Raw genomic sequence first — 21,823 nt, 5'->3', positions numbered from 1 at the left:
CTGACACGCAAACAAACAGCTTTTGTGAACAATTTTAAAATTCTGTTTAGCACGATCACATGACAGGACCACATCCTTCAGTACCTGTCATCGTTTTCCCGCCAAGTTTAAAGACGACCGCTTTCCTTCATATGATTGGCCAGTTAGTCTCACGTGAACAACGTTTTCTGAATTACAAATCAATATGGCGGACTTCATGTAGTTTTCAACATGCGAAGGGAGTGTTATTTTGCTGCTTTGTTTGCTGTCTGCTTTCCTTGTTTGGTGCCAGCTATTCCGTGGCGAGGTAAACATATGGCTTTTTTTATGATATACATATTTAGAACGTGTGCATTGTAGTGTTGTCGTTCGCTAATCCATTGTCTTTTTAGAGTAACACAATGAATTGTTCTGTCTTTGTGTGCCGGTACACAAGTTCCGATACAAAAGATAAAACAATGCCTCACAGCTGAATTAAGAGTCCTAAACAAAGAAAACACAATAGATATTCCCTTGTGCACCGGTGCACGAGTGCATAGCCCAATAAATTATCCAGATCGGCAGTAACAAAAAAATAAGTGTTGATCTGCAGTGTGCATTTTATATAAAAGACTTCAAAATAGGAGCACACACCGTCCACCGAGCAAATTTAGTCAAAAGTCTTGGAATGTCGTTGTACTGTTTTCCCGCATCCTTAAGTGCCTTTTTGAGGGATATTTGTGTAAACTATCACAGCAAATCTTTTCGAAATTCCTTTTTTTAGGGAACAAACAAAAAAAAGTTTTAATAACCCGGACTTGTGAGCTCTTGTTATCTTTCCAAAAATCGTAGCTGGCATTTTCCTGTACCCAAAACAACATTTCTCCCCTCCTTGAAACATTAGGTGTTATTTACTTTATCACAAAGGTTCAAGGTAATGTTTCAATAAAGAAAATCCGAGGGGATAACAGGCCGTCCAAACAGATATCCACTACACAACTACATTACTTGGAAATGCCCTACTTTATGGAAGCTGGGAAAAAAGTCCTTGCTTAGAAAAATTAACCAACCCCATCCCACCTTTCAAAAATATAATGGTCAATCCCTTAGGGTCATACAATCGTCCAACACAAAGTTAAAGTTCTTTTGTTAATGATAACAACCAAACAATTAACACATATATGATTTTATTGATAAGATTGCAGAAAGCCGCTTTTCTTGGACCGTTATGATCCCACTATATCCATGTTTAATGCCTCGTCAAGTAAACCAGACTCTGAACATGTTTATGACCCACGCACATGGCCTTATCCTTATCTTCAAAAGGACCCAACAGTAAAATGGTCTGGCTGGTGTCCAGCTTTTGATGAAATCACTGGCGATGTATATCTGGAGGTAAATTAGCAGCTTTATACAACCCTCCAAGTTTATTTGTAATTTGGTTTATTTGGTTATGTGTAGGCACTATTTGCTATATACATTTTGTAAAAGCACTAAAAAAATAATTTTAGTTAGTCTTAAGGTTTGAATGATATTATACACTTAATGACTGTTCCTGAGGGAAACAGTTAATTTTGTTTCCTGAGAATCTCAATGTTTCCCAAGGCAAAGCTGAGGGAAACATTTAGATTTGAGTGAAACAAAATTAACTGGTTTCCCGAGGGATCAGTCATTAAGTGTTTTGCTATATAGCATGACAAAGACTTAGAAAAATGGCGCTTGTTGGTCAACATTCGTGGGCAACATTGCAATGTTGCCGTGGGTGTGGGCTTTTGGAGAAAAATTTCTAGCTATATATATAACAATTTATTTTTTTACAGGTTGATCTGGGCATGGAAGTGGACATAACTGGAATTGCTACACAGGGAGATGGTTATCTCACGAAATACTACACAGAAAGATACACCTTAAATTTCAGTAGAGATGGAAAGAACTATTTTGCAGACACTCCACCTCAGGACCCAAAAAATGCTCCTAGTGACGAACATAGACGGGTAATTATTTTATAAAGTTAGTACTAGAACTATTGCATTCATGGATTAGTATGGGTAATCAAATGGTGACAAGTGAAATTAGGAAATAAAATTTCCTGAGCCTTTAGGCGAGGGAAATTATAAGAATTTTGACAAAATGCAAGTGAAATTATTTTCCAATTTTACGAGTATACCATTTGATTACATTTTAATATCATAGGTGACAAATTACGCTTGCAATCGTAGGTGTTTTTGACTGGTATATTGCATCGCGAACTTCGAGCTTTAAAAAGTTGAAAGCATACGCTTTGCTCAAGTTCGCAAGTTTTTTAGTCTTTGAATAAAACCTTTTGGAGATTCCTTTTTGCTGTTGACAAAAAGTTTCAAAGATAAATCAATTGCCAATTATTTCTCACATTATGGCCATTGTTCTTCTCTGAATGAACTGAAAACAGTGCCCGTGTAAAACGCTCAAAAATCCGCTCAATGCCATTTATGTAATTGGCTTAAGTCTTGAAGTCGTTTTGATGTTTTGAAACATAAAATAAAATCAAAAGTTTTATTACATGGCCAAGGCTAGCTGGATAAGATGAGATTCAAGAGAAAATGTACAAAGTTTAACCTTTAAAACATCTTTTATTCCGAACGCCATCTTGCCGCTAACTACGTTGCCATGGCCATTTTAGAATTTCACATGCGAAATTATAAATTAACGTTGAAATTTCGCACCAAAATTAAGGAGTAATTTGTCACCTATGATATTAGACTAGTAAATATTATAGTTAGTGATAATTTTGATAGCTTTTCTTTCATTTTGTTGCCTTAGATTAACTAATACCATGAAGTAGATTAAACACAAAAGACGGTGTTTCTTTGTATTTCCAAAAACTGAGGAGAAGACCGCTCACTTGAAAATAATATGATGTGCAGTCAGGGCTGCAATTAACAGTTGGTCATCGGACATTGGCCGACCAAAATTTGCCCATTTCTGACGAAATCCCAAATGTGGTCAGACATGATGTCCGGACATTTTTCGGATCGTAAATCATTTTACGGCAACAATGAGTAAAATTCAACCTTTTGTTTTTGGTGATGTCCATCCAAAATTTTGTTTTGTCCAACCAAGATGGTGTCCTAGTAGGTCATATGCCCTTTCAAGTGAAAAAAAATATTTGCAGTTCTGGCAGTGGAGTAATTTTTTTAATTTGATAAAATTCAATTGGAAATGGAGGTATGAAACACTGTCCCATATGTTTGACATATCTTTTTCAATTGAAAATAATCCAGGAGAGTTGGCAAAGATGTAATTATTGCTTTTAAATCATTTTCATATAGACAGTTATATATAAAAGCTGAGCTCACCAGTTGTTTACTTTACCCTTTATTTAAATCCGAATTTACTGACCATAGACAGAAAAAATAATAAGGACTTGAGCCTGCGATCCTTTAAAAAACTATTACCTGGTTAGCAGTCAACTTCAAAACAACACATGATCATGACCTCAAATAGCTCTACATGATACAGTCATGTGATACTTGTCAGCGGATACCTTGTTTTGACAGCTGTCAGTTGACCATAACATGGATGTCCAATATCATAGATGTAAGCTGACGTTAATCATAACTTCAACCTACAGTATGTCTAAAGTATGGCCACCATGTTGCAGAACGTCTTACTGAGGTAGAGCCCCTACACTCATGAACCATGCTGCTAGCCATGATGTCCATGAAAAATCAAATGCATGGTTCTTAATTTCTGTGGACCCATGATTCCCCTATTTCTATGGAGCCCTATGGGGCTCCCCTCTGCTGCCCTTTGGGCTGGTGGAGAGCTCTGCTATTAAATCATTATAGTAACCAGTAACAGTTACCATGTTTTTACAGATGATCTTTTCTGGAAATTTTGACAAGGAGACTGTCGTGACCCATTGGTTTCCTGCTGACAGGAGAGTGACAGCTCGTCATGTGAGAGTTATTGGTTTATCCTGCAGGCCAGATTTAATCTGCTGTTTGAGATTTGAGTTGTTCGGATGTGATGGAGGTGTGTATTCTAAATTCCCATTGATCAATGGAGATCCTTAATTTATTCTCAGATTATAATTTCAGATGACAAGTAATTGTATTTTGCTGATAAAGACATCTTAGCAAACAATGCACTGTATACCTGATGCTATAATGAAACTGCAGACATAACTGTCAATAAGATTAAAGCATAGGCTTGAAGTAGGTGTCAGCAACTTGAAGGGTATAGGGGGCTGTGGCAAAGCTGAGCTTGTTTGTCACAAGCTGATTGCTATGACCAGAGCAACCAGTGACAGATACCGGCAATCAAGTAGCCTTAGGAACTCCGGTGGTCGCCAGCTTGTTTTGAAAACCCTGAAAAGCAGCTAGTCGCTGCCCTTGTGCAGCAAATATCTGAGAGCAGTATAAAAAGCGGAAAACATCTCTGTTTCATAGGGATCAAACGGCATACATCACACATTTTAGGCAGCTATACATGACAGGTATAGCTGGCAGAGCTCCAGTGGGTACCAGGTCTTATTGAAAGTCCTGTTGTTAACATGAGACTATTACCCGGTATTTCACAGATATAAGAAACCCAGTTGGCTTAATCCATGGCCAGTTCTCCCCTCGGTTTCTAAAAGTCAGCAGTTATTATCTATATGGCAAGGAGTATGTCTACAGTGGTCTAGACAATATGGACAAAGGCTGGACAGTCAATGGTGGATCTCCCCAGTTGGATTTGTTTCTTGAAAGTCATCATCTGTTAACTGGGATATCACTTCGACCCTGCACAGGAAGGCAATGCCCATTGCCACTTGTTTTCCGAGCTGTAATGTGGAACAACTCCGATAGCTGGATATATTTTAAATATAACAGTGAAGTTGGCGTTCGTTCGGTATGTTGTGATTTTTGCTCTAAAAACATTGTATAAGTTGTTGCAGTCAAACTTTTCTTCTTATCCTTGATGATAATCAAGACAACCTGCGATTGTACAAAACATATCTTCTTAAACAATATCTGAATGTCTGTAGCTGCTTGAAATGGTGAAATGTCAGGCTTTAAATTTGGTACATTTTGTTTGCATTTCAGTACTTCTGGGTGCCAGATTTTATCAACCATAAGATGATAACCTTTAAAGATTTTATTGTTGGCAACAAGGTTTCAATATTAGACACAGAGGGTCCATTATGTTCTTATCCAACAGACACTTATGGCTTTTGCTTACACCTGGAATTCTATGGAAAAGACTTAGGTATGCAGTAATTAGATTACATTAAATACAATCAACACCATGGTCGAACAAATCTAAATAAAGTTGACCTTCCTAAAGGGGTGATGAACAGCCCTTTTAAAAAAATGTTTTGGAGAATTCACAGGTCTTGCCTGCTGAATTTTTTCATGACACATCTTCATTCTCAGAGACCCAGGGGCAGCTAGAGGCGGTGAGGGAAACGTGAAACTTCGAGAAAAAAAAATTGGCATAGAAAAGTTGGAGTGATTGAAAGGTGCCCCTGGGGAAAGAGTCTTACCAGGCCAATAATACAAAGGGAATACAAAGAACTTTTCTGCCCAATCAGGAGACAGTATTCAGAGAGCTGTTTGGAACTGGCCTGGTACGACTTCAGCGTCTTGATTTCTTTTGCAGTCATTCAGAACAAATAATCAGTTCCCCCATCATCCAAAGTCTGCCATTTACCATAAGATTCACCCCTTTATACGAGGAGGCCTGTCAGCTTAATATTTAGTTAGTGCACTGGACTCTGAATCAAGCAGTCAAGGTTCAAGCCCTGATCGGGGCAATATGTTTTGTTCTTGGGCAAAACACTTAATTTACTCTCAAAGTGCCTCTCTCCACCTAGGCATATAAAAGGGTACTGGCAAATTTAATGCTTGAGGTAACCCTGCAATCAACTAGCATCCCATCCGTGGGAGGGGGGGGGGGGGAGTAGAAATACTTCTAGTTGTTCACGCTATGAAACCAGGATAAGCTCTAGCCTGATGGGCCACTCACCTTGAATTCAGATTTTTTTTTCAGATTTACCCTTTTTACCTTTTTTATAACTGGCACAAGAACAAAGTTCACCTTCACAAAATGGATTAGTTTCTTTTGTTCTTGTTTGTTTACATTTAACTCCAAGCTGGGTCTTTTTTCTTGCTTTCAGCATGTAAGACTCCTTTTGGTGTTGAATGGGGACACCGCCATGACAGATCCCTTGTCAAAGATGAACAGATGACTGCATCTTCAACTGAAAGTGGCAGTGAACCCTATTTTGGCCGTCTCAGATTTTCCTCTAAAGCTTGGTGTCCTCATGGAAATATGATTCGAGACCAGTATTCTCAAAAGGAGCAGTATCTTCAGATAGACTTTGTCTTTGCAAGCAAAATCACTGGTGTAACAACCCAAGGGTTAAGATCAAAATATGTGACATTCTACAACCTGTACTATGCTTTAGACATAGACATGTTTCATTGCTATGTTAATGAATATGGTCTATGCAAGGTTAGTCATCAGAATGGACTTATTATGTGCAGGAGGTGGAGGTTTTCATCAGGTTTTGTATCTCATGTTTTATGGTTTTGGCTTTGAGTATTACCATAATGTTCGAGAGCTTTTCCAGTCTTAATTTATATTTTGGCACCTTTCTCTACCCAAGTTACCCAAGTCTTAGCACGCATGTGCATGCACATTGTTAAAACAGGTCTCAAAGAAAAGAAAAAACTTTAAACTATAGTTTGCTCCCACAAAAAGTTGGACACTAGTGGATAAATATCATATCAGTGGTTTTCACACTTATGTCCAGGATTGAATGCAAGTATTGTTTAATAAGTACTTCATGTTTGACTGTGTTATTTGACATTTCCATATTACTTCATATTTGACGGAATTTGGTGTGTTTTGGTGAACTTTTATTAACGAGGACACTTTGTGATGCCTGTCATAAGGAATGTGCATCTCATTAGTGTTCAATCCTGGACATATCTGGTTTTTCATACCAATATGTGTTTGATATTCATTAACATGCAGAATAGTTAACCGAAACGTTAACAGAAGATTTTCCCTTGTCAGCATGCGATTCCATCATTATTTTTTATTTCTTTATGCCAGCTTTTTAAAGGAAATAGTAATGGTGACTCAGAATCAACACACTGGCTAACGTCTCCAATAACAGTTCGCTACTTACGTTTTAACCCCAAGAACTGGGTAAACTTCCCCTGCTTTAGAGTTGAGGTTTATGGATGCAAGGCAGGTACTGTTCACATGAGCAGGTTTGGTGTATTTTTGGTTTTGCTAATGATTAAATTCTAGATGTGGAGTATACCAGGGAAACTGCAGAAAATTGTACAGTTGCCCCTGTGCTTACAACGACCTTTTGTGCTACCTTAAGCACAAAGAGGATTAAATAAGTGAGTAAGCAAATGTCTGAAAAATTTTTATCATGGAGCAGGTTGATGGGATTTTGACCTGAAACGCCCATTTATCAGCAAATATTCTCAATTCAACCTTACAATGTGATTATGACCCTCAAGTATAGGCAAAAGTGGCTACAAAGATCACAAATACCGCATCATTTTAAAGCGTTCAAAGTTATACAACGAAGTGTGACTGAGGATATGAAATAAATGAACTGAACTCTGTGGGAGTCTGTGAGCAAGCCCTCTGCAGGAAGAAAAGAAAGAAAGAAGAAGAGAGCTTGCCCACAAACTACGTCTGTGGGTGTGTGAGCTACCTCAGTTTGGAGTAAGTTCAAAATGTTAATAAGATCTAGTGACAAGACTGTGAATAAATGCAAAGAGGGGGAGGTACAGAATAGGGAGGAGGGAGAAATGGCCAAAAAAATTAGGTAGGAGGGAGAAATTTTGGCTAAATAAATAGGGAGGAGGGAGAAATTTTAGCTCAAAAAGTAGGGAGGAGGGAGATTTACCCACCTGTTCCCCCCTGCAAACTTAATCCATGTGTTTCTGTCTGTTGTAGGCCCTTGCTACACTTCTCTTGGAATGGAGTATGGCATGATAAGTAACTCACAGATACAGGCATCAAGTGAGACGCAGGACAATAAGAAAGACTGGAGTCGACTGAATAGTTTAGGCTGGTGTGTGGGTGGAACTGAGACATATTATTATCTTCAAATTGATTTCCTCACCTTAACGCTTGTGACAGGAGTGGTGACGCAAGGCAAATATGAGGAGTCGCCTGACCAGTATGCTCAAGCAGTTACATCATTTTACTTAAGATACAGTCTCTTGGGGGACAAATGGCTCAAGTATCACACGGTAGGTCCGTGGTTTTATCCCTAGACTTGCCTTACTTTAAAAACTCATTCTCAGTAGGTTTTAAAAAGGAGTGTGCTACTGATGCTTTTAAATTAACCAGCCAATATGAAGATTGGCTCCACCTCCTTTGAAGATTCTGGCAAAGTTCTAGTGAATCCTGAATCAACAACAGTTTGATGTATCGTGTGAAAAATTGCAAATGTACTTTTTTTAAGCCACCATTCACATACCATGCAGAACTGGCATACAATCTTCAAGTGTTAATCAGCTTACAGACATAATCTGAGATCCTCTCTGGTCTCTTGATGCAGCTAGAAAACTGAAGAAGAACATAAAAAACTAGCTGACTAATAATTTGCCTTCACTTCTCCTACCTTATGGGATGGTATTTACCTGTTTGATCTAAAGTAGTGCCTTTTTGTCATCATGTTTTTCTTGAACTTGACACAATCAACCATGGCATTAACAGAAATACATTTGCTCTTTTAAGCTTCTAAAAGGTGAATATAAAGGCAATAACCCTGTACGGCACTGGTTAGATCCTCCTTTTGTGGCCCAACATGTACAGTTTAATCCAAAGACGTCCTTCACCAGGCACATGTGTATGCGAGTTGACGTCTATGGATGTTATACTCCAGGTACTGGTTTAGTACAGTTACTTATACTACTTATCAAGAAAGAATCATGTTTCCAAACCTTTATATCACTGTTTGTAACTCTGTGCTTATCAGTCAGCATTTTGATATAACATTTCCTACCTAAAGTCGTGATGGCTTAGTATCTACCACCCATGCATACATCAGGATACATGATATGGGTATAACATGATATGGGTCAACATGAATGGATGTCCCTACTTGTATTTTGCATATTAATTTTAAGTTGAGATGTGGAGGCTGAAGGTTTGAGCACTATTTCTTTATGCCGTGACATGTATGTTGTGATATTGCAGTTCTGCAGCACTGAGCTCCTAGAACAAACCCTAGCTAAAAGTTGTAAGATGCATTATTACCTCATAGATAATTACATTTTCGTCTTATAATTTTATCAAACAATTGGATCCATGAAGTAATGATTGCCCAGTAGGCAGCGATGTAACACCCCAATAGATTTGCAGAAGATGATCCAAGATTTAAACTGTAGGAAAGGGGACTTGACTCCAGTATACTCTATATATTGCTTAGTAGACCAGTCAATATCTCTTTTACAGAACTCATGCCTGACCATTTGACTCTTGGAATGGAGAGTTTTAGCATCAGTGATTCATACCTCACAGCATCTTCCAAACAAGATGAATTGCATGGCCCAGAATGTTCACGACTGAATCACCATGTTAATGATGGAGCCTGGATTCCTAAGACTTCTGATGCATCACAGTTCCTGCAGATTGACACTGGTTGGGTTGTAATCCTTACAGGCATTGCTATTCAGGGTCATCCTGCACTGCCTTATCGCACAACTTCTTTCCAGATGAAACTTGCAACAAACGTTAATCAGCAGTTTGAACCTTATCCAAGAGGAAAAACTCCAAAGGTATGTGTTCAAATTTCGTCCATGGTGGTTAAAAAGATGTCAAACCCAAAAAGCAGTTTTAATCTTTACTTTTGACATTTCGTTACTTGACAACAGTACAACTGAAAAAAGCGAGAGAATTAGAGGCAAGGTTTTTTTTTAATTAACTCTTGTTAAAGTGCAGTTCAAAGTGCTTCCAGTACAGACAGTCAGTCAGTCAGTCAGTCAGACAAAAAAAAAAAAAAACACAACAGAAAGACAGACAGACAGACAGACGGACGGACAGATGAACAGACAGACAGATGGACAGTGACAGGCAGGCTGGCAGACAATTTACAGACAGACACACGGCACAAGGTTCTCATGGAATATATGTTGGAAACTGTCAGTCAGACACAGATGGACAGACTGATAGATGGACGGACAGACAGACAGACAGACAGACAGACAGATGGAGGGACAGCTAGATGGACAGACAGGAAAACAGACAGACATTGATGGACAGACAGACAGGGAGGGACAGTGACATGCAGGCAGACAAACAGACAGACACAGATGAAACAAGGTGTTCGTGAAATGAGTTTAGAATTTTATGCCTTTGTATGTTAAACACTATCTGTAGTGTATTATTTGAAATCTGCAGGAATTTGTGAGTGTTGACAATGATGCACAGACCATGTTTCACACCCTTTCGCCAAGTGCTTACTGTCGCTATGTACAGATACACCCTGTCAGCTGGGTAGAGAAAATAGCACTCAGAGTAGAATTGTATGGATATGAGGCAGGTAAACAGTGTAGAATATAGAGTGTATTATATCGTAGGTAGGTAAAGTTGTAGGTTATGTGGGTTGTTAAATAGGATATATCAACTTTTGGTTGTGCCGTGATTTTTCTAAAAAGGAGACTTAGTGATGAATAACACAATCTGAGCTCAGTGTTCAAGAGCTATGGAAGCTCAAATAAATATTTCGGAAGATGTCTGAAATTTTTTGAAGGTTTAGAAGAATATGTCAACTTTTTAAAACACTTTATTAATTTTAAGTGTGCCAGTAACTTTGGCAGTGATTCAAGACCTCTTTTATTGCAGAGTGTTCCCGTAGGCTGGGTATGATTGGAGGAGGAATAAGTTACAAGCAGTTGACATCTTCATCCATAGCACATGATTATAGTCAACCACGCTATGGTCGCCTGAACATGGCCCTTGGTTATGGAGCATGGTCCCCAGAAACACAAGACAAAAATCAGTATTTACAGGTACAACACATCTAGCTACAGTAGATCAGGCTGTCTTTAAAATTTATCAAGAAAGACGATAACTGTTAGTTAAAATAACTTGGTACGATAATTAAACCAACGAGTAATATCTGTTACCTGAAATACCAAATTGGGGAGGTGCAGTGACTTAAATGGTTAGTGCACCGGACTCTGGATTGAGCGGTCTGGGTTCGAGCCCTGGCCAAGGCACTATCTTATGTTCTTGGGCAAGTCGCTATACTTTCATAGTGCCTCTTTCCTCGCAGGTGTATAAATGGGTAACAGCGAATTTTCTACTGGGGTAACCCTGCGATGGACTAGTATTCCATCCAGGAGGGGGGGGGGGGTGTAGAAATACTCCTAGTCACTTTATCCTACTGAAACTGGGATAAGCTCCGGCTGTATGGACCACTAACCTCGAATGCAGGCTTACCTTTTTGCAATACCAAATTAAGGCGTGGAAATAGTTTTCTGTTTGACCATCCAGTAAAGTATGAAGTTACTTTTAGTCTAGTCATTATGTCATTATCTTTCAGGTTGACCTTCTAAAAGAAATGTTTGTTAGTGGTGTAGCTACTCAAGGCTCAAAGTTTTACGACTGTTGGGTCAGCTCATACAAACTTCTGTATCGTGGGAATGGTGAAGTGTGGATTAAATACACTGAAGCAGATGTAGAGCAGGTAAGGAGGCGACAGGTTGGCAGCGACAATGAAAAGGTTATGTATTTACCCCTTGTGTGTTTTCTATCTGTTTAAAATGGTAGGCTTGATTTCCCACAGCTGTTTTGTGCAAGGCAAAATACGCAACTCTAAAAGAATGGCGTTGATAGAAGTGGAAGAAAAACTTAGGTTCATACATCAGCCTTCTGCACCTGATGGTGGATGCTCCTGCCCAATGTTTTGTAGCTTTTGACAAATTTAGTTCAACAACAATTTATTTTAGGAGTGACGAGTTCAGTAGTTTAATGTATCCGACGTCAAACTTACTTCGATAACTTATTAGATGCTTTCTTGACTCACATTAAGGGGGCTGCCAAAAATGCCATCAGAAAAATACTTTATTTTTTATCGTTCCTTAAAGGTAATAATAGCCAATGAGGACCGGGACACAATAGTTCTGTACTTCTTTTCACTTGCTCTTGTGGCGCAGTATGTACGATTTCTACCACAAAGCTGGAACAACGAAATCTGTATGAGAATTGAACTCTATGGCTGTCCAATGGGTAAGACTACTGATTGTATGTCATCCTAACTAACCTTAGTCCCTCACAAGCATCAACTGCTCATCCACGAACAGTTCTATCACAAATGAAGACACAGTAATGTGTTTATGTTGCACATTTGCAATTATTGCCTCGGCTTCCTCTAGGGATTTCTACGTCACATTATGGTATTCCCTTGTCTCCTCTCACGCTAGTCACTCGACACGACCAGATTTCGCGCTTGCACATTGCCAAGCATAATTTTTCTAGTAGTTTGCTTGTATTTAGTTTCTTAGAATACGGTGCAATGTAACTTTCTCTTGTTTCATTCGTTTGCTTCGCCACTGACTAAGTTATTGCTTGTACGTAAACCTTAACATTTCTCGTCATCAATGAACACAACTGGTCGTGTCCATCCTACATCACTGTGTCTTTGTTTTTCCGCTTATTAGAACATTGAACGGTTTTTTTTTTTCAGCGGTGGAAAGCAGTGACATAGCAGAGAACTTATTTTCTTGCCATATTGCCGCCTTCTTGCTAATCTTACCCGTTTGTTGCTGGGGAGAGTTGACAAGACCAATTTTAGTTAAAATTGATTTTCTTTCCTTTAGATCAATTTGCCTGTGGAGACAAGACTGGCTGTAGTAGTAATGCTGTGTGCCTGACACTTGACAAGGAGAACATGGCTTGTGTATGCAAAGAGGGTTACCGTGGAGACGGAAAAACTTGTGATGGTGAAGTATTCTAATCGAAAATATTGCACTGCATTGTCAGAAAGTAAAATAACTTCAATCTGTTAGTAGTATAAAACATACCCTGTTTAGTATCTGATTGCAAGAAAATGAGAGTAGTATAAGGGGGTAAGGTAGGGCAGGTATTTTATTAAACAACGCCCGCTCTGCAATATCGGAGACGTATGAAGAAAAGTTGTCCAACGGTTCAAGTGGTGAGTCTTGTACAAGCGCGCAAGACATGTATCTCTCTCTCAATAGGGAGGGAGGTGGCAAGGGGGGGGGGGGGGGATAGAGAAGGTGTATACCATTAAGTAGTGAAGTTAACTGCTGTTTTTAGTTTACGTTTTTCTAGTGTTGTTAAATAACCGGGCTGTTTTATCACTGTGTGATACTTGTTTATATGGCTAATGATACTAAATTTATACACGCTGAACAATAATCCTCCTTATTTTAGATGTTGATGAATGTGCAAATGAGGTCAGTCCGTGTCCATCACATACAGACTGCGCCAATACAGTGGGTTCCTTCACATGTAACTGTCGCCCAGGATTTGTTAAAGATGGTTCTTCATGTGCAGGTGGGTCGCTGTCACTAAGCACTGAATAACAAAAAATCTTTTAGTTTTTAAAGAAGCCGCTTTGTCGGCGAGCAAGTGAAATAGTTTATTATTAATTAAAAGTTGATAATTGAGGTAAATTAACTGCTGCAGCAAATTGCGAAGCTGAAGTTTTGAGTGCTAGTCCATGATTGCCATTGGAGCTGAGGATGTACATATTGTAAATCAGGCTATTAAAAAGGATGTGCCAGATATACAGTTCCAATTTCCAAATATTAATTTCCCATGTGATGGGTGATTCCACCCGAAAGACAAAAACAAAAACAAAACAATTATTTCTTTAAATGTATTTCTGTTTTGACATGGGTTATTTAAGGGATTAAAACTGTTTTTCTATATTTTGTTAGTTCTCAAATTGTACTGTTTGTTGTAACTGCAGTCGTGGGAAGGCAGCGATTGGATGGATTTTTTTGTTATGTCCTTTAAAAGAAGCCTAAGCAGAGAAGTTTTTTGAACAACGGACCGCAACCAGAAGTTGATGTTCTTGTTTTTGCTGCACAATTACTGCTGCAACGTTGGAAACTTCTCGTTTTAGCAATTTCAACTTAGATGAGGTTTTGACGAAAAGACGATAATGCGTTCCAAAAAAGATGACATTTCCCTTCTTGTTGCTATTCGCGACTCAGAAACTTCTGTATTGGAAATTGTAATAAGACGTTCTCCGGTAACATTTTTTTTTAATAAATTATAAGCTTTCAGCTTACGGTCTGCTATCTTCGACGGATAAAAACCTATATGATAAAATTGGCCTTAATTTTAATATAACAAGTGAATCATATAAATTAAAAAGTTAAAAATATGTGTAAAAAGATGTTAAAAGAATGCTAAAAGTGTTAAAATTAATGCCGAAAGCTTAAAATTTGTAAACAAATTTTTACCAGAGAACGTCTTATTACAATTTTATAGTGAATCCTGGTATCGGATCTTCCACATTTTCTGTATTGGAGTTCATTATTGTGATCTCCATTTCTCTCATCGCCTCCTCTCTAAATTTTGCAATACAATTTAACTGCTTCAGATGTGAATGAATGTAAAAATTACATTTGTCCATCATCCATGGCATGTATCAACACGTTTGGTTCATTCACGTGCGACTGTGGCGATGGAAAGCAATATGATGTGACGGCGAAAACGTGCATTGGTAAGTGAACACAGCAAAGGATACCCTTCATTTTATACATGAAGTGATTGATTGATTAGTGATGCGTGATGTGCAATGTGAGTATGATGACTGTTACGTGATGTGCGATGCGAGTGTGATGTGTTGCGTGATGCGTGATGTGCGAACAACCCCAAAAAAAATATGTGAGTATGATGTGTTGCGTGATGCGTGATGTGCGATGCGAGTATAATGTGTTGCATGATGCGTGATGTGAGTCTCTAACATATAAATGCAATGAATGTCGTGATGCGTTATGGGGGTGGGGGGCGTTAGCATATACCTGTGTTGCGTGTTGCCAAATGATGCGTTATGGAAACGTTAAGATGTTGCGTTTTGCCAGAGAGGCGTTATGGAGGGCGTTAACGTATATCTGTATTACGTATCGTTGCATATTGCCAAATAATGCGTTATGTGGTACGTTAACATATATCTGTGTTGAGTGTTGCCAATTAGTGCGTTATGTGGTACGTTGACATATATCTGTGTTGAGTGTTGCCAATTAGTGCGTTATGTGGTACGTTGACATATATCTGTGTTGAGTGTTGCCAATTAATGCGTTATGTGGTACGTTAACATATATCTGTGTTGAGTGTTGCCAATTAGTGCGTTATGTGGTACGTTGACATATATCTGTGTTGAGTGTTGCCAATTAATGCGTTATGGGGTACGTTGACATATATCAATGTTGAGTGTTGCCAATTAGTGCGTTATGTGGTACGTTAACATATATCTGTGTTGAGTGTTGCCAATTAGTGCGTTATGTGGTACGTTGACATATATCTGTGTTGAGTGTTGCCAATTAATGCGTTATGTGGTACGTTGACATATATCTGTGTTGAGTGTTGCCAATTAGTGCGTTATGGGGTACGTTAACATATATCTGTGTTGAGTGTTGCCAATTAATGCGTTATGTGGTACGTTAACATATATCTGTGTTGAGTGTTGCCAATTAATGCGTTATGTGGTACGTTAACATATATCTGTGTTGCGTGTTGCCAATTAATGCGTTATGGGGTACGTTAACATATATCTGTGTTGCGTGTTGCCAATTGAGGGCGTAATGTGCACCTGTGATGTGTGAGGCGTGATGCACGGGTGGACTGAGAAAATTCTACAAAACTAGCACACTTACTTACAAAATAGTAATGGAAATTTTTCTCATAAATCTGTCCCACCCCGCATTCAGTGTTTTTTATCAGTTGTTGTTCTTTTTTTAGATATAGATGAATGTAGTACCGGACAATACAGCTGTAATCCACTTGCTAGGTGCGTCAACACTGTCGGCTCATATTACTGTGAGTGTGCTGCAGGCTACAGAGGGCGCGGCAAAGTGGTTTGTACTGGTAAGTAACAACACTGTACTGAATGGCATCATCATCAGGGGTAACATAAAGCTTATAAACCTCGTGCAAAGTGAAACGTTTGCTAATACTATTGCACGTTTAAAGATGCTTGTGTGTTGAATGATGCATAACGACCATCCGATAAAACAAGTGTAGGCACCCAGTTAAAAGTAGAATATCCTAATTAGCTTATTCCTGCATCGTGGTAAATACCTTCAGTGTATACCTACCAGTCTGTAGCCAGGGTAAGTATTGCACGTCTGTAACATTAACAGACGTGATAGGAATGTGGCTGTCAAGTGTTGTTGTTGTTGTTGTTGTTGTTGTCATGTTATGACGGTTTCTTGTGGTTTCAGATGTGAATGAATGTCGCCAGACACCCGGCCTGTGTGGTAATAACTCGGTCTGTAGCAACACTAAAGGAGGATATGAGTGTTTGTGTAAGAAAGGCTACGTCAAGAGTAACGACAAGTGTATTGGTAAGAAATTTGATTTCCTTCTCAATCTGAGTAAAAAAAGTAGCGTGTTTTTTTCCGTGTTTGGAATCGTAGAATGAAATTCAAAATCTTTAGAAACGATGTCCCTAATGTATTCTGTTATAAACATAAATCTCCCTATCATGTGATCACCTCTACAGGTCCCAACCGTGTTTTCACTTTCTAAAACAAGGCCCCTATCATGTAAGAAGCTTCCCGGATCTTGTAATTAACTCCGCAAACCTGGTCCTTATCGTGTAATCCCCCTCCCCAGATATGATCCTTATCGTGCCTGTTTATAAGGTCTTTGTTCTCCTCCCCAAATAAGGTCTTGATCATGTCATCACTTCCCAAAACGCGATCCTTATTATGTAGCTTACCGTTCAAAATAAGGTGCCTAATTCGCATCCAAAACCTGGCCCTTACCTTGTAAAGTACCCTCCAAAATAAAGTACCTATCACGTAATCACTTTTGCGCTCGGCCTATCAGAGTTCAGAATGGCAACAGCTTTTCAGACTCAACTTGTTTTCTTCATATAACAGCTATTATCATTTTCAGATTATGATGAGTGCAGTAATGAAGCTCATGAGTGTCCAAGGCGCAGCACCTGTGTAAACACTGTTGGTTCTTATCAGTGTCAGTGTAAAGAGGGATTCTTCCGCAATGGACCATATTGTATTGGTAAGCGTTAAACCAGCGTTAAACACAAAATTGGAGTTCTAGTAATCACCACATTAAAGGCTCCAAAGTAGTAGAAAAGCTGGAAGTATACTAAACTTGTTCAATCATACTAGCGACATAACGGCAAGGTCACGCAAACGCAAACAAAAAAGAAAACACCTCACGTTCATGTTTTATGTCAACATTGTAAACATAACATAACTTAACAACATAGCGGGAACTTACACATCAGTTAACACTCTGGAGACAAGATGGCTGCGCAGAAGAAGGGGCCATCTTTAATTTAAGAGACGGAATTTTTCAATGCAGTCGTTATTTCAGGGCTATTTCCAAACATTTTTTCCTCCTATGGAGAAAACTCAGAAGTATTTTGAATAAAACCTTCGTTCATACGTCGGATAATAATAATAATAATAATAATAATAATAATAATAATAATAATAATAATAATAATAATAATAATAATAATAATAATAATAATAATAATTTATATAGCGGTTTTTACATGTACTGATCAAAAGAGAGACAGTGTAGTAACTACGAAAACTGCCGTCGTCAACTAACAGCGCTTAAGTGCAAGGTTTACTTATTCGTGTAATATTTCTTGTTGTTTTCACCAGATTTGAACGAATGTCAAGGAAAACATCACAACTGTGACGTCAATGCGTGGTGCACAAACACCGCGGGCTCGTTTAAGTGTTTCTGTAAAAAGGGTTACCAAGGCGACGGGATGACGTGTAAAAAACAAAGTCAAGGTATATTAAATATTTTCATTTACGATTGAGGAAATTTCGCGAAATTAAACAACCAGGAAGTATATGTGCCGCGAGAATTTAAAAACGCGAACAGTGTGCCTGGAAATCGAGGCTGCTATAATGACAAAGTCACCTCCCCCCCCCCCCCAGCTATACGTATAACGGGATCATAAGTAAAATCTTAATTGCCGCAACCGATCAGACGGTTTTCTTTATCTTTGCAGACTGCCCAGACATGAGCAAACAAAACAGAATTCCATTTCGGATACTTTATCAATTTGAGCTTTATTTACAGCCAAAATATACTGTAAACACTCCTTCTATTTTTTAAGTCCTTGCCTTAGTTTTTTTCCCTTACGGCCTGGGATGATTGATCATGCCTGTTTAAAAGAGTTTTATATCAGAAAGAATGGTGTTTGGTCATAGTGCTTTTAAAACTGGTTGCTTCCGTTCACTTTAATTTTACAATAATTGTCTTAATTGTCCGAATTTCAGGAAGAGGAGGAGTTCCCAAAGTAAGCCATAGACGTACGGTGGATGATGAAAATCAGAAAGGCGAATCCGATGGTATGTTAAATCATTTTATAAATGATAGCAGCATATATAGGAGATATATTCATAGTTTGTGAACACAGCTCACGAAATGAACGGTATTTTTATTCTTGTGCGTTGCCAAATTTTGTTTCAATAGAGCCGATTTACACGGTACGACTTTCCGGCATGCGACAAGTTTACAACAAACCTACAATATGACTTAGGACCATTTACACGCTCATGTGTCTGTCGTAAGGATGTGGTAGGTTGATTAACACGACGCGATTCGGGTTGTAGTCACGGCGTGAGCGTGTCGCATGCGATAGTTGTAGACAAAATCGTACCGTTTAATTTGCTCCTAATGCTTCTATCTTGAGGTTTTGCTGATATGACGATAATCGTCAGTATTGGTAACAGTACAACTTCTGTATACGGACACTACATTTTTTGACGAAAAATTACCTATGTTATGCGGACACTTCTACTAGAAGTTTATACGAGTTTTACTCTCTAGTTATGCACCTAACAATGTTAAGCCCGAGGAGGGGGGGGGGGTCGGGCATGGGGTGGTCATTTTGACATTTTCTTTAAAAAAAAGGCAAATTCCCAACCCCCGGGACAAAATAATTGGTCAAAATCCCCACCCGGGAGCAAGGGAAGGTGGTCAGATGTCCTTCAAACCTTGTTGCAGGGGATCATATACGACCAAAATCCCTACACTGGGGACATTACATACAATCAAAATCCCTACCCTGGGGACTGACCTTGCGATCAAATTCCCGTGGTTAGCCCGACACCCCCCACCCCCCCTCGGGCTTAACATTGATAGGTGCATTGGTGTCTACGATCCTTATTATGAAAAAAGGATCATGGACACTGGACTTAGTGAGCAAAACTCGTATCAACTTTACCTCTTTGTCACGAACAATTAGTTAAATGTTTTTGCCCCCGCAGGGTTTTGGCCCAGAGGCCAAAACCCGAGGAGGCATCATTGTAATCCGCGCGAATATATAGTATATACTGGGAAAAATCTCGATTTGATCAATTTTTGCCCGCAAATAGTCTCGGGAGTTGTAAAATGCCGACAAGCTGAAAGCCCGCAAGTAGGTATCGGGAGTTGTAAAATGCCGACATACGGTGATTGGTCAATGATGACGCAAGTAAACGATGATTGGGTGATGATGACAGCCCAAAGCATGAGCACGTGCACAGATGACAACAAGTAAACAAACGAAGCTTGTAAAGGTTGATTGCAGTTGGGCAGAATTTTGAAAAAGATAATTTGAGGTTTTATTCGAGGCCTATTCATTTCACAATGTCTAAAAGCCGAAAGCAATGCAATTGTTGAAAAGACTTCGCGATAATTAACTAAGTAACTCGCAGAGAAGTAAGAAAATCCACATTTTTTACATCTGAGTGGCCGAAGAAGAAATATGTCTAGAAACACGTACGAACATATCAAGCCATATCTTCAAATTTGTCTGCGATTTACGATCGATAAGCAAGCCTTAGTCCAAAACCGCGATTTACCAAGCGCAAACTACTTGAACGGAGAAAAGCCTTGATCAGTCTATCTCCGGACGAGATTTACAAGAAATTTAAAAAAAGATCTCGAGATAATTGTTTAAGACTCGTGGCAGGCGAAACCGGAAACCAGAAGCGAGCGACTTTTAGAAAGTCAAGCGTTTTCATTGTCAAGGGTGAGAAATTCTTTCGGTATCCTTTCCTTTTAAAAAGTTGATCGTTGTCATGAAGCGTGATTTACGATAAGAAAGCCTTTGTCCAACTGACCGTGATTTACCAGGCACAAACTACTTGGATGGAGAAAACTTCAAAAGTCTTGATCGGTCCACTTCCGGACGAAATTTTAACTTTACAAGATGATATGCGGCATCAAGAAAAGAAATTCAAAAGAGATCTCGAGATGCATTGTGATTATTTAAAACTCGCGGCAGGCGTTTGCTTTGACAGAGGTAAGAAATTCTTTCGACATCCTTTTCTTTCTTAAGATTGATCATTCTCATGTCATTCTTCATGCTCGGGCTCTCAGCCCATATATTTATAAAACAATTGGGCCGGCTCAAATGGTAATTTTAAAACGTTTTGCTGTTTCTAAAGTTTATCCTCGCTGAGATCAAGACTTTACCACAGTGAAGTGAGTTCGATTCGAGCCCGCAAAGCGGCCCATTCAAAGCGACGAAGTCGCGATAGGTCGACCGTCCCGGCGTGTTAAATTAATAAAGACGACTGACTTTTTCTAAAGTCTAGCTTGAGTCTAGCTGAGATCCCACACCACAGCAAAACATGACAAAATGATGTCAAGATGCTGTTGCGTTCTTGTAATTAAATGATTTACCGTATCATAATTAATAATCATCCAAAATAGAAAATTAATTTCCAATCAAATGTCTGAATTGTAGAAAAGGATGAAGAGCAAAGAAAAACCGATAAACATCGTCGAAACTTCGGGGGCAACCTAGTGTCAGCTATTTCTAGTTATATGTTTAAGTGCGTTCATGTATTTTCAACTGATTTTCCTTCCACTACTCCAACAGATACACGAATAATCACTGTCAAAGTTTAAAAATGAAATTGAATCCTGTTTTGGGTACTTTGCTGCATAAAATCGAGTAGTCAAAAAAAGGAAAGAAGAGAAACAGACGAACAGAAACTTACGATGGACGCCATATAAACCTGTCAACTTTGCTATATTCTTGTTATTTTACAGATGCATCTTACTGTCAGCCAGGTGATGAGAACTGTGAGAGATAGCTGGTTTGTACAGCAACTATTAACGACGAACAAACTACATCCTTGTGTACCAGAGTTTGGATTGTGTAACGCAAAATTGTGTAACGCAAAATTTATGGGCTCGTGACTTCTTTATTCATAAACGCGTAATGTGTCACGCAACATGGTAAACTGTCTGCAGATGTGCAGGAAACCATTCTACCTGCGAGAGATCTGTACACGTATTTCAGTTGAATGGACATTTGCTATAGTTTTGTGTTTCGGTTCGGCTTGTGTATGGGAACCTTGTATTTGTTACATATTCTGTCGTGACATGTCACGTAACGCGCAACTTGTCTCCAGATCTTCTTGTAATGGTGACACCTCAACCCATTGGTCGTTTCTTGTATTTTTTTCACAAGTATTTTCAATTAAAAAAATAAAATTATATAAAATAAATAATAATTTCCTTATTTAATCTTATTTTGCTTCATCTTATTTTCAAAAGGAGTAATATTTCAATAGGAGGAGTAATATTTCTTTGACATCTCCGAAGCCGCTTATATTATTTGGGTCATACAGACAGGACAGATAAAAGTTTTTGCACGACAAACAAA

The 21,823-nt window shown here is 38.8% G+C and overlaps 1 protein-coding gene across 2 annotated transcripts; it reads left to right on the top strand.

Annotated features, from left to right (window-relative positions):
• The first annotated feature begins 175 nt into the window (after positions 1 to 175).
• On the top strand, positions 176 to 21,326 carry LOC144627995 (uncharacterized). 2 transcript variants are annotated; one of them, XM_078486030.1, is made up of 24 exons: positions 176 to 286; positions 1,157 to 1,353; positions 1,779 to 1,952; positions 3,843 to 3,972; positions 4,520 to 4,830; positions 5,025 to 5,187; positions 6,098 to 6,435; positions 7,042 to 7,183; positions 7,909 to 8,207; positions 8,698 to 8,845; positions 9,418 to 9,740; positions 10,363 to 10,504; positions 10,807 to 10,973; positions 11,510 to 11,653; positions 12,054 to 12,195; positions 12,786 to 12,908; positions 13,363 to 13,485; positions 14,543 to 14,665; positions 15,904 to 16,029; positions 16,386 to 16,508; positions 17,065 to 17,187; positions 17,808 to 17,942; positions 18,438 to 18,509; positions 21,205 to 21,326. In XM_078486030.1, exons 1-24 carry the CDS (start codon positions 211 to 213, stop codon positions 21,246 to 21,248), a joined length of 3,888 nt encoding a protein of 1,295 aa, XP_078342156.1. In that variant the 5' UTR covers positions 176 to 210; the 3' UTR covers positions 21,249 to 21,326. The 2 variants fall into 2 exon arrangements, with proteins under 2 accessions (XP_078342156.1, XP_078342155.1); XM_078486029.1 differs by having other exon boundaries at positions 3,816 to 3,972.
• Positions 21,327 to 21,823: the final 497 nt, after the last annotated feature.

This window comes from Oculina patagonica, chromosome 10 (genome assembly GCF_052425735.1).
Source record: "Oculina patagonica isolate OP01 chromosome 10, crgOcupat, whole genome shotgun sequence".
Classification (NCBI taxonomy): domain Eukaryota; kingdom Metazoa; phylum Cnidaria; class Anthozoa; order Scleractinia; family Oculinidae; genus Oculina; species Oculina patagonica.
Note: the sequence above shows the minus strand (reverse complement) of the source record. Positions and strands in the feature narration are given on the sequence as shown.

Bases quoted from the DNA above. Each gene is read 5' to 3' on its own strand.
- LOC144627995 (XM_078486029.1), top strand. From the start codon at position 211: ATGCGAAGGGAGTGTTATTTTGCTGCTTTGTTTGCTGTCTGCTTTCCT. The intron at 12,196-12,785 runs GTAAGACTACTG...TCTTTCCTTTAG, and splicing joins ACTCTATGGCTGTCCAATGG to ATCAATTTGCCTGTGGAGAC. The intron at 16,030-16,385 runs GTAAGTAACAAC...TTGTGGTTTCAG, and splicing joins CGGCAAAGTGGTTTGTACTG to ATGTGAATGAATGTCGCCAG.